The 13,640-nt window shown below is 27.5% G+C and overlaps 3 protein-coding genes across 3 annotated transcripts; 2 read left to right on the top strand and 1 right to left on the bottom strand.

Annotated features, from left to right (window-relative positions):
- Positions 1-2,968: 2,968 nt before the first annotated feature.
- MKS88_004311 (uncharacterized protein) lies at positions 2,969-7,141 on the top strand (the record flags this gene model as incomplete). Its single annotated transcript, XM_067217476.1, has 4 exons — positions 2,969-3,037; positions 3,187-3,411; positions 3,582-6,405; positions 6,474-7,141. The coding sequence occupies 4 exons, from the start codon at positions 2,969-2,971 to the stop codon at positions 7,139-7,141; spliced, it is 3,786 nt and encodes a 1,261-aa protein (XP_067071901.1).
- Positions 7,142-8,825: 1,684 nt separating this feature from the next.
- Positions 8,826-9,578, bottom strand: MKS88_004310 (uncharacterized protein; the record flags this gene model as incomplete). Its single annotated transcript, XM_067217475.1, has 2 exons — positions 8,826-9,167; positions 9,519-9,578. 2 exons carry the CDS (start codon positions 9,576-9,578, stop codon positions 8,826-8,828), a joined length of 402 nt encoding a protein of 133 aa, XP_067071900.1.
- A 1,828-nt stretch (positions 9,579-11,406) lies between these two features.
- MKS88_004309 (WD repeat-containing protein) lies at positions 11,407-13,077 on the top strand (the record flags this gene model as incomplete). Its single annotated transcript, XM_067217474.1, has 4 exons — positions 11,407-11,456; positions 11,613-12,418; positions 12,654-12,773; positions 13,034-13,077. The coding sequence occupies 4 exons, from the start codon at positions 11,407-11,409 to the stop codon at positions 13,075-13,077; spliced, it is 1,020 nt and encodes a 339-aa protein (XP_067071899.1).
- Positions 13,078-13,640: the final 563 nt, after the last annotated feature.

Here is a 13,640-nt window from a genome sequence, read left to right as displayed (position 1 = left end):
TATAGCTTGAACACTGCATAGTTTGAATACTGCGTAGTTTGAATACTGCGTAGTTTGAATGCTGCATAGTTTGAATGTTGCGTAGTTTGAATGCTGCGTAGTTTGAATGCTGCGTAGTTTGAATACTGCATAGTTTGAATATTGCATAGTTTTACTACCAAATAATTTTACTGCTAAATAATTTTACTACTAAATAATTTTACTGCTAAATAATTTTACTACTAAATAATTTTACTGCTAAATAATTTTACTACTAAATAATTTTACTACTAAATAATTTTACTGTTATATTTGTTAGTGTAATATTTTATTTCTCTTTTTTCATATCTTGTCTTTTCGTCGTTCTCTTACCTTATGCGTTTTCACTGTTTTCATGTTTACTTAGTTTCATTTCCTTTTTCATTTTATTAATTTTTTTCATTCATCCTTTTATTTACCCTTTCATTTGTCTCTTCAGTCGTAGTTTTGTTCGTTCCTTCATCTATAGATTCGTATTTTTTTATTTGTTAAGTTTATATGCCCTCTTCGTTATCTTCATTATGTTTGTCAATCACTCAGTCAATCCTTAAGCTAATCATACCAAGTTTTTTTCATATAATTAATTTTTATATGTTATCTTTTATTCCTGCCGTACTAATTATTGCTCCGGCTGGTGGTGTTGCTGATTTTCTCCCTTTTGTTCCTTTATTTTATTCCTTTATTTTATTCCTTTATTTTATTCCTTTATTTTATTGCCTTATTTTATTGCTTTATTTTATTGCTTTATTTTATTGCTTTATTTTATTGCTTTATTTTATTCTTTTATTATATTCTTTCATTTTATACCTTTATTATATTCTTTCATTTTATCCCTTTATTATATTCTTTCATTTTATTCCTTTATTTTACTCCTTTCTTTTATTCTTTTTTTTTTTTTTCTTTTTTTTTTTTTTTTTCATTTTTATACCTCGTACTATTAGTGCACTTACAGTGAAACGTTTATTTGCTCTGAAGATTTTTAGTAATCTTGTACATGCACGGACAAGAGATTACAGCAAGAGCTTATGTACACGTTCAGAATATTTTATTTGTCCTTTTTGATTGTACAAATCGTTTGTGCATTTCCACCTTGTCTAGATAATTTACATTGACAAAGTTACATACATATAAACGTATATATATGTGGGCTCATATGTATATACATATATATGTATGTATGTTTTTGTTTGTTTGTAGATTTGTACATTCTTTACTGCTCTTATTATTCTTTATTCAATGTTCTATTCCCTTAACTCATTAATCATGTATGATTACTAGTAATTTTTTTAAAAATATAATATTTTTTTTCCTTTTAATTTTTTTTTTTCACTACTCTTGTTTATTTTTAACACATATATAAGCACATGTGTGCGTAAAAGTATACGCACGTATATAGCTGCATATATATGCTCACATGTATCGCTGCATATATATATGTACATATATGGCTGCATATGCTCGCATATTCATGGGCTCATTCCCTTATAATTATTTCTACACTGTTTGTCCTTTTCATGCAACAGTAGTCTGTAATTGTGAGAAGCACCTAGTTTGTTTTTTATCTTGCCTGTTCATACGTATATGTATAAACATAAATATGTATAAACATAAATATGTATAAACATAAATATGTATAAACATAAATATGTATAAACATAAATATGTATAAACATAAATATGCATAAACATAAATATGCATAAACATTATATGTATATATATAAATATGCTTAAATATACATACATAAGTTCATGCATACACACATGCATATGTGCAAGTGTGTGTGTACTTTATCACGTCTGTCTGCTCCTTCATTTGCTTTTCTTTATCTTCGAGTTATTTTTTCTTATATCCAATTTTGCATTCTTAATTTTTATTTTTTTTTTCTTATTTATCTGCTTATTTGTATAACCACTTTAATAATATTTTCTCTATTAACAAAATAAAGTTTTATGACGATATTTCTGCTTAATTGTGACAACATATATATATCTTTTTATGGATATATTAAAAAAAAAAAAAAAATTCCAAAAAATTGTAAGTCATAAAATACAAGTAGCATAATATAATACGTAAAATACAAGTAATATAATATAATAAGTAAAATATTTGAATGATATTATATGTAAATTATACTATGTAAAAATATGCGTTAATAAATAAAATATAAAGACAACGTTTGGGGCAACTCATGTGATTGTGTAACAGGAGTTGTCATTCTTTGCAGCAGTAATCTATATGAAAAAAAGGAACAAAAAAGAAAAAAAAAAAAAAAAAAAAAAAAAAAAAAAAAAAAAAAAAAAAAAAAAAATGATATAATTATAAAATGTTATAATGATAAATTATAAAATGTTATAATAATAAATTATAAAATGTTATAATGATAAATTATAAAATGTTATAATGATAAATTATAAAATGATAAAATGATAAAATAAAAATAAAAAAAGAGAAAAGAGATAAAAATATTTTAATAGTAAAAGGAACATAAAAAAAAAAAAAAAAAAAAAAAAAAAAAAAAAAAAAATTAATAAAGAGCAAATTTAAAGAAGAAATTGTAATTTCCTTTTGTGCATATTTTATTGCTTTTAATTCTTTAACCGTTTGTTGTTATAAGTTTAATTTTTTTTTTTTCTTATTTTGCATCGATAAGCTGTCTTTTCTTTTACGACCTTCCATTATACAAAATTTTCTATCGCTGTAGAGTACATTCGCTTTGATACTTACATATATACATACATATATAAGCACATACACATGTATCATATATACGTGCGTACACGCAATCAGATGTTTTTAAAAATACATAATTTTTTTTATTAAAAATATTTTCTGTTCACTTAGCTTTTTATCCACTACCTTTTCTCACCCATCTATCTACACCTTTCCTAGAGTTCTCCTTTTTTTTTTTTTTTCTTCTCTATTTGCTTTATTATTCTATATTCAATAAAATGTCAAATGGTATCTGCAATTTCAGTATTCTCGAAAAGCAGATAGAAGATAACAGGGATAAAAAGAGCGTAAGTTTTATGCTACTACATATGTATGCATGAAGTGTGTATGTAAGTATGTACGTATATACATATGTTTATACATACGCTTGAGCGCCCTCCCTTCTCCCTTACAACATATTATGTGTTACGTTTTTCCTTCCCCCCCTCCTTTACAGAATTATTATAACACGAAAAATAATTTATCGGACTTAAATAATAGACTGTTTTTGAATTTAAATGTGCCTATTCCTACTTTAAACTATATAATTGATGAGAGTAATAAAATGATAGCAAGTGGTTCGAACTATCCAAACTGCAACTATGAAACGTTCAAGTACTCGAGAAATCTCTTTGATATCATCATGAAAATTTCACTCAATAAGAGGAATAACCTATTACCGGTAAGCACTAAGGAGTAAACCGCTATTGTAGCAATGGCTCAAAATGGCGTGAAATGTGCATATTTGCCAATTCCTAAACGTGTATTACATATACGCCTCCTTTTATACTCATCCTTTTTTCGCACTGCTCACCTATTTTTTTTTCTTTTTTTTTTCGGATTCCCTTTCAGAGCTGCAGGTCTGAAGGGGGCGTTGTATCGATCGACAAGAGTAGCCACACTGAAGATAAGGACAACATGCCTTATACATATACAAATGAAGAAGAACGTACTAAGGAAAATGCTTTGTCACACGTAAACAAGTATGAGCTTAAAAATAGCGTTTCCGAAATAGACGAAGAGGGGAAAAAAGAGGAAAAAATGGAGATAAAAATAGGGGGGGAAACGGGCGAAAAAACAGGCGACAAAATAGGCGAAAAAACAGGCGAAAAAATAGGCGAAAAAATAGGCGAAAAAATAGGCGCGAAAAACGAGGTAAAGGAAGAAAAAAAAATAAAGTACTACCCAGGGTTTTGCAAACAACTAGGAGCTAAAGGAAGAAGGCGTATGCTAGAGTTAATTCGTAGAGTATATAGAGAAAATACATCTCAGTGTAAAAACATTCTTTCTCATAAAATAAAACCTCCTGCATGTATTTCAAATTTACCATTTTATAATATAAACATGTTATGGCAGCTATCTTACGAATTTGGGGTTTTTGAAGAAGCGCTAAAAATACATAAAATATATGGAAAAAGTGTAAATGCATTAAATCAATTTTTTAATAAAAATGCTAAGGAAAACTTGTCTTTGTATCAAGAGAGTCTATCAACTATGTCGTATGAGATGAATAAAAATAACACTAACATGGATATGAAAAAGACGGAAAAGATAGATAACTTGCCAGTAGATCAAAGTAGATATACTAACTGTTCTCATGAGTTTAAGGGGAACATGAAAATGGATCCCTATTGGTGCAATTTCAATCCTGATAATAGTGGAATTCCTCATGCTAAGAGGTTTGAGGAGGGGGCCAACGACAGCAAGGGGGGGATTAGCGACAACAAATCGCACAGTAAGAGGAATATTAGAACTACCTGCATCAAGGGAAGCAACGGAAGTAATAGTAAAAGCAGTAGAGTAAACAATAGTAGCAGCAGTCCAAGTAACAACAACAGCAACAGCAGTAACCGGGAGGGGGAAAAAGGAGGAAAAAAAAGGAAATTACAAGGATGCATAACGCCTAACGATAAAGAGATAATACTCAAACGTAGAGTATTAAAAGAGGAAAAGAAAGAAAAAAATCAGCCGCAGGCGTTGGTTATGTATCTAGAGCAAAGAAATATAAGAACACATAGCATGCATAGAACCAAGAACACGCAGATAGATTCTGTGTTACCCCCTAATAAAAATGAGGAAAAAAAAATACAACCTTGTGATGGGGAAAACTCCGTAGAGTTAGAAAATATAGACATTAACTTGAACAATTCAAAAAACATAAATTACTTGAACAGTCTAAGCTTGGATAAGGAGCTAAAACAGTGTGAAGGGAATACAAATCTGCAGAGAAACTGTGAAGCAAGCAACTGTCATAGGAAGTGTACAAACATCTATGATATAATTAGGACTGCAGAAAATGTAGACAATTTTTTCTTTAAGAACACATACGAATCATGTATACCGAATTTAGAAAATAATAAAATGAAGGATAAGATGTGTTCTAATCAGTGTAGGAAGCATATCAAAATAACTAGAAATCATGAGATGAAAAATAAGGAAAAGTTAGATAACTCGGAAGCAGCAAACACTGCAAACGATGGAGGAAGCACGAACAGGTTGAGCAGCCGTAATAGCGCTAAAAATTATGATGTGCATAAAATATACGATTTAAAATGTGTAGACGAACTCTTATCCAATTTCACTCATGGCAATGCAATATTGTTGAATATAAACAAAAAAAATATATACTCTGTAACCTATGGAGGGAACTTAAAGAATGACCACTGTTTGTTACTTATACCATTGAAAAAAAAGTCAAAAAAAAATAAATCAAGTAAAAAAGATGTATTAAACATGCAAAACAAAAGTAATACTAAGAACAATCCTTCAACCAAAATTAATGAACAAGGCAATTCTAACATGATGAACAATATTACTTGCATGAATGAAGTAAATTCTGTAAACATTTGGATGAACGAAGAAAAAAAAGAAAACATCCATTTTGAAAAATGCAATTATAAGTGCAATTATTATTGTACTCATATTAGTGGCACAGACAATTGTCAAAAAAATATAGAAAATAAAAATATTAAGAAAAAAAAGCAAAATTACTACAATATAGAAACAGGAAAGGGAAAAAAATATGTTCTTCATTTCAATTCCCATGAAAAGGTACCCCCTAATTTGTGTGTAGATGACTCTAACGTATGTCCTACCTACAAAGGGGGTAACAGTTATATACAAGTTGGCTCAGTTACGAAAAAGGAGAAACACTACGAAGGAGAAAGCTTGAACGAAAGGAGCTTCAACAGAAGGGATTTCGACGAAAGGAACATGAATGAGAACTCCCGAACGTTCAACTCTTCACCGGGTACATACATTTCGAATGACAAAAAAAAAAAAAAAAGTATGAACAAGTCAGGTCACAATTGTATACCTGCAGAGGATAATTCTACTACACATTACAGAAAAATTTTAAAAGAAGAAGTCTCAAAAAAAAAACATCTCACAGATGGCCAAACCAACAATAGCATAAGCTGCAGCATCACATGCTCTCTTACTGATAATTTTTCAGCACGTGATAAATTAAGTGTGTTCACAAGTAAAGCAAAAAAGGATGAGATGGTACAAAATGGTGGGGTAATACAAAATGGCGGGGTAGTACAAAATGGTGGGGTAGTACAAAATGGTGGGGTAATACAAAATGGTGGGGTAATACAAAATGGCGGGGTAGTACAAAATGGTGGGGTAGTACAAAATGGTGGGGTAGTACAAAATGGTGGGGTAGTACAAAATGGTGGGGTATACAAAATGGTAGTACAAAATGGTGGGGTAGTGGTGGGGTAATACAAAATGGCGGGGTAGTACAAAATGGTGGGGTAGTACAAAATGGTGGGGTAGTACAAAATGGTGGGGTAATACAAAATGGCGGGGTAGTACAAAATGGTGGAGTAGTACAAAATGGTGGAGTAGTACAAAATGGTGGAGTAGTACAAAATGGTGGAGTAGTACAAAATGGTGGAGTAGTACAAAATGGTGGAGTAGTACAAAATGGTGGAGTAGTACAAAATGGTGGAGTAGTACAAAATAGTGTAGTTCAAAACGGTGGAATAGTACAAATGAATGAGAACGTTTACACAGGGAATAGTAACTACTGTCAAGTTAACTCATCCGTGCAACATATTATAACACAGTGTGTTACAGACAAAAAAAGTAATACCATTAAACTTCTAAATGAAATAATGTCAAATGAAAAAAATTTTTTTAACTGTATGAAAAAAAAAAATCCTTTATTAAAAAAAAAAATTGCTAGTAATACCAAAACACTTAAACAATTCAAAAACGACAATAAAAAAATCGAAAAAGACGATCTCATAAATTTTCTACGACAAAGAGATATATATAACTCACTAAATGGAGAATGCTCTAATACATCTTATGGTAAAAATAAAAATAACAAAAATATGAATCTCACGAATTTTAGAAACTTCGAGCATTTGAACTTGCAGAGTACTTATCCCGTTCTGTGGTAGTAGCCCCTAATGGGGTGTCTCCTTGAGCAAGGTGCATATGCCGGTGCATACGCACACGTACGCATAAATGCGCACATACACCTATTTGCGCTCAAAAATTGGAAAATATAGCAAGGCCTTTCATTTATGCATTTTATTTATTTATTTTATTTATTTATTTTATTTATCTTATTTATTTATTTTATTTATTTATTTTATTTATTTATTTTATTTATTTATTTTATTTATTTATTTTATTTATTTATTTTATTTATTTATTTTATTTATTTATTTTATTTATTTATTTTATTTATTTATTTTATTTATTTATTTATTTTATTTATTTATTTTTTTTTTTTCTTATGCACTGCTCGCTTCGAATTCTACATTACTACATATGTACAGAATGTGCGCCTTATTATGCATTTTAATTCAAATATGGCAAGTTAACTTTTCCTCTTTAAAAAAAAAAAAAAAATAATAATAATAAAACGGTCTTCATAACGCTATTTAAAAAATATGTATCCGGGGATAACGTAGTTTGCTTTAAAACAAAATTATAAATTTTAAATGTTCTGATTGTAAATGTTTCCGAATAGGACAGCTCATTCTGAACTTCTCAAAAGAGTGTACAGCTTTTGTAATTTGCATTTCGTAATGTATACACATATGTGTATATGTGTGCAATGTGAGTATATACGTATGTACATATGTATGTATGCATGCAACCATGCACACTTTTTCAGCTCAGTTACTCTCCTTTTTCCTCCATCATACTTAACGTTAATTCGGTTTGTAACTTCGTTCACGTTCTATTGTGCAATTTATGGAAAAAATGGGATATACTAATACTAATGTGTAACTGTGTCGTAAAATGAATACTGCAATAATGTATTTACAATTTATAAAAAAAAAAAAAAAAAATACAAAACAAAACAATAAATAAATAAATGCTACACATTCTTTTTTTCACTACGACATGTTCGTTATTAATAACAAAAAAAAAAAAAAGGAAAAGAAAGGAAAAGAAAAAGGCGAAGGCGAAGAAATGCTCATTTTAATACTTCTACATAAACTTCTTCATAAATGATGTATGATAAAAATCTAAAAATTTATGGTACATCAAATAATTAATGCTGCTCACTTATTTACGGTATTGACCACCTATGAAAAAAAGATATATATTTGGGCGTATATATATGTACACATGACTATCTGTATATATGCACACATAATAATAAATGAGGGCTACAATGATTTTTTGACAACTGTGCACCGCTTAATAACGGAGAGAAATGCCCATTTTGGTACTTGCACATTTCTCATTTTTTCTTACATATATCCTGTAAAAAAGAATGGAAAACATATAACACACCAAATAATAACAGGAGAAAACATGTCTAGCCTAATGTCCACCTGAAATGGCAAAAAATAAAAGCGGAAAAGACGAAAAGTGGAAAAGAAGAAAAGCGGAAAAGACGAAAAGTGGAAAAGAAGAAAAGCGGAAAAGAAGAAAAGCGGAAAAGAAAGAACAAAAGAACAAAAGAGGGAAAAAAAAAAAAAATTAAAATTCAATAATAATGGCTATTTGGTAACAAAATTATGACCAAATATGGGAATTGGGAAAAATGTACAAAAAAAAACATGATTTGTTCATGATTTGTTCACGACTTTTTCATGACTTGTTCATAATTTTTGAATAAATTTAAAATTTTACATATTCCGATATTTTATATCTTTTGGGAGGCAATGGTACTTTCATTCCATTGTATAAATATTTTGTGAGCAAATTTTTCTCCTTTAAATTTTCTTTATAATCATTCTGTGCAACCATAAAAGCGTAGCTACTATTATAGTCAAATTTTCTATCAGCCCTTTTAATGCCTTTTATGTCTAAAGGCTTCAAGTAGGGACAATATTTATATTCCACATTTCCTATATCAATGTAATCCCTTTCAGGCTGTACCTCTTTCGGTTCTTGGGCATTTTTCTTCTTAATTATATTTTTTTGAGTGTTGGTATTAAACTTATATAAATTTCCTAACACCTACAAAATAGAAAAAAATGAAAAAAAAAGGAGCAAATGAAAAGAAAAATGGGAACAAATGTAAAGAAAAAAAGGAGAAAATAAAAAGCAAAAATTTTAAAAAGACGATAAAAATTGCTCAGTTTATACGTGGAACAGACTATAATTTCTCATTGTATATGTTACTGTAACCATCCCATTTAAAAGTTTTATGTATTTCCATATTTTCACCTTGCTTTTAATTTTTCATTCATTTTTCCTCTCATTTTCCCCCTCATTTTTCCCCTCATTTTTCCACTTTTATTTTTCATTTTTCAGTTTATTTCTTTCTTTTCGTAGTGTGCTGAAGAATTTTCTCAAAATATGCATTACCTTATGATTAATAAAGCTTGGAATGAATGCATTACTTTTCTTAAAATAGTTTAGCTTCATTGCCATCTTCTTTTCCCTTTTGCATGTGTATATAATATATATGTACACGTAAATATACACTTACATGTATGAACGTATTTGTCAATCTTTATTAAAATTTCTTCACTATATGATATAACTGAAAGCAGGATTTGTAAACATATAAATTTTATAATTTGTTACATTAAGTGAAAAAGGGAAAATAATTGGACGTATGAAGATAAATATTAAAGAAAACAAATGAAGAAAAAGGATAAAATAATGAACATATGGAAGAAAAAATAAAAAATAAATAATAATGAATAAAGAATAAAATTATAAATAATAAATAATAAAATATTAAAATAAATAAATATGTAATTATACAAATGTAAAACTATATAAATAAATGAATCAAGAAAAAAATTTTTGAAAAGATAAGGAAAAAATTGTGAAAAGATAAGGAAAAAATTGTGAAAAGATAATGAAAAAAGCTCTTTTCTAAATATTTCAAAAAATGTGTGTTCAACATAGGGATAGCGAATGTGCTAAAATTCTTACATATAAACAAATAAATAAAAAAATATATACCTATATACGTACATACATACATATATACATAATATGTACATGTAACGTGGGAACATGTTACGCATGTTTCTATTGCTCTTTTTCGCCGCTTGAACAAAATATGGCCTTGTAACGTGCAATAATGTATTCTTATCTTTTTTTTTTTATTTCATTTTTATCTTTATGGACATTTGACATATTTCTATATTATGGAATAATTTTTTTACAAAATCAACAAAATTATATGACTGAAGTATACAAACTTTAAACTAAACTCCGGTGTGCAGTGTAAAATAATTCAAGTTCAAAGATAAAAAAAAAAAAGTTGGCACAACGAGGAAAAAATGAAGAGTACAGTCATAAAATATAATGGTAAAATTATAAAATAAAAGTATGACTTTTTTTTTTTTTTTTTTTAAATAGCATACTAATACTATATTTACATAAATAGTACTTAAAATATTAGAACATTATGTATAAATTAAAGAACGAACATAAGATTAAATAGTTCACCGCAAATAAGGTATACCTATGTATGTATACGTACATATAAATATACATATAAATATACATATACATATAAATATACATATACATATACATATACATATACATATACATATACATATACATATACATATACATATACATATACATATACATATACATATACATATACATATACATATACATATACATATACATATACATATACATATACATATACATATACATATACATATACATATACATATACATATACATATACATATACATATACATATACATATACATATACATATACATATACATATACATATACATATACATATACATATACATATACATATACATATACATATATACATATACATATACATATACATATACATATACATATACATATACATATACATATACATATACATATACATATACATATACATATACATATACATATACATATACATATACATATACATATACATATACATATACATATACATATACATATACATATACATATACATATACATATACATATACATATACATATACATATACATATACATATACATATACATATACATATACATATACATATACATATACATATACATATACATATACATATACATATACATATACATATAAATATAAATATACATATAAATATACATATAAATATACATATAAATATACATATATATATTTATGTAAACATTCGCGGGCTTGCCTTTTAGTTATTCGTACAACCTATATTTTTATTCTGACTGTTTAAAATTTTTTTAGAAATATAATGAATAAGGAGGAGGAAGGCGCTATTATAAGCGAGACCCGCATGAACCAGTAATTAAACAAATACATTAATAATTTTGTATCTCATGTTTTATTATGTTCTGTAATGTACTTTTTATTATTTTCACTACTGTTATTGTTACTGCTGCTATGGCTACTATTGCAACTGCCGCCATTACCACTTCCACAATTTTATTATTTTTTAAGATTTGGCATATGCGCGGCTTTCGAAAATGAAGGGTACATATCGAGCATAGACATGTTAAATAACATAGTAGCCGTAACCAATACCAAAAATATTATAAAGATATATGATATAAGTGACAGAAAAGAAATACTAAGTTGTATCATTGAAGATATAGTTATAAATGATGTGAAATTACTGAAGACCAATTTAAATGGTAACAATAACTCGTGTGCACATTTAGAATTGAACGAGTGTTTATTTACGGCATATGAAAATCGAAAAAAATGTAAAATATATCATTTTAACATTCTGAATAAAAAAATAATACATATATTTGAATTTTTTAGTGAAATTGTTGACAATAGTTTTTCATTGCATCCAAATACTCATATATTTATTGTTACGTTAAGAAGTAAAGAATTGTTAGTTTATCATATAAAGGAGAAAACAATGTTATATAAAACGGATGTTCAAAATGAATATTGTATAGCTAGCTATAACAAAACAGGAATTATATATGCCTATACAGTTAATGAAAAAATTATATACTTATGTAGCTGTTTTGGAGATGACTATAATGATGAATATTTTGCAAATTTTGACATTTCAAAAATAACGAATAATGGCAATTTTTGTACACATATTGACTTTTCTTTTGATGAAAAAAAAATGCTTATTGCTACTAAGTTTAATTACATATACACACTGGACGCATACACAGGGGATGTACTGTGTTCATACAATTTCATGTACGATAATAGCCCGTTACTTATTACTTATATATCTTATCCAATTTATTCGTTCGATTCAAATTATGTTTTATCAGGTAAGTACACAGTACGTGTGCCATTGTATATATTATCGTATTTTGTTTATATTTGCATGATATTAGGTGAACGGGGGTGTGTTTGTCCAGAGGACGTTTCATTTATTTAAAATTTATTTTTTCCATTTAAAGTTTATTTTTTCCATTTATTTAAAGTTTATTTTTTTTCACTTATTAATTCCTTTTTTTATTTAATCTTTTTTTCACGTATTATGTTTCCTTCCCTTTTGCAAAGGTGGGAAAGATGGTCACCTGCATATCTGGGACGTAAAGGGGAATTTCGTGTGCAAGAAAAAAATTGGTAACAACGTTTTGTTTGTTAAGTGGGTGTATAACAGAGTTGCATTTATAACAAGTAAGTTTCATTAGTCTTCCTTTTGAAAAAAACCGACTTCGTATGTATGCATATATATATATATATATATATATACATATGTACAATTGTTTTTTTTTTTTTTTTTCTGTGTATACGCATATTTTACATTCCCTGTTCATAATTTTTTTTTTTTTTTTTCACAACATTTTATCTTACCGTCAACACATTTTTTAATTACCCCGCATTGTTCTATTATTTTTTTTATTTTAATTCTGTTTTACCTGTTTTTTTTTTTTTAGCGAGTAACTATGTTTTAATCTGGCAGATACCTAAAAAGGATTAAGAAAAATAAAAAGGCACAAATAACCCTGTACAGGTAGTAGTGTATTTTTCCAAAAAATTTCCAACATGGACATATTCACATTAACATGTACATGTGCAAATATATATACGTACATATTTTTTTTTTTTAAGTTTTATTAGTGATTATTTTATTTTTTTTTTTTTTAATTATTCCTTTATTTTAATTTTTAATACTTATTAATGTTAGTTTGTATTAATTAAAAATTTGCCCTAGCTCAGAATTTCCCTAGTTTTAACATGCATTGGTTTAACTTATATGAGTTTAGTGATTATCCGTATTATGCTTACTGTATAATGCTTCCTGAATTACAATTACTGAATTACAGTTACTGTATTACAATTACTGTGTAACGCATAACTGATATATGCTCATAAGTTTAACGTTCACCAGTTTAGCTCTAATCGGCTGAACCCTCACCAACTTAACACTCGACGGTTTTAATTTTACCATTTTTGTACTCTATAAATTTTAACTTCATTGTGCTCATGTCTGTCCACGTTGGTCAGGAAATATAAACCTTTTTGCACACAAAAAAAGGAGAA

This window comes from Plasmodium brasilianum, chromosome 12 (genome assembly GCF_023973825.1).
Source record: "Plasmodium brasilianum strain Bolivian I chromosome 12, whole genome shotgun sequence".
Lineage (NCBI taxonomy): Eukaryota > Apicomplexa > Aconoidasida > Haemosporida > Plasmodiidae > Plasmodium > Plasmodium brasilianum.
This window is presented reverse-complemented; position numbering and strand designations above follow the sequence as displayed.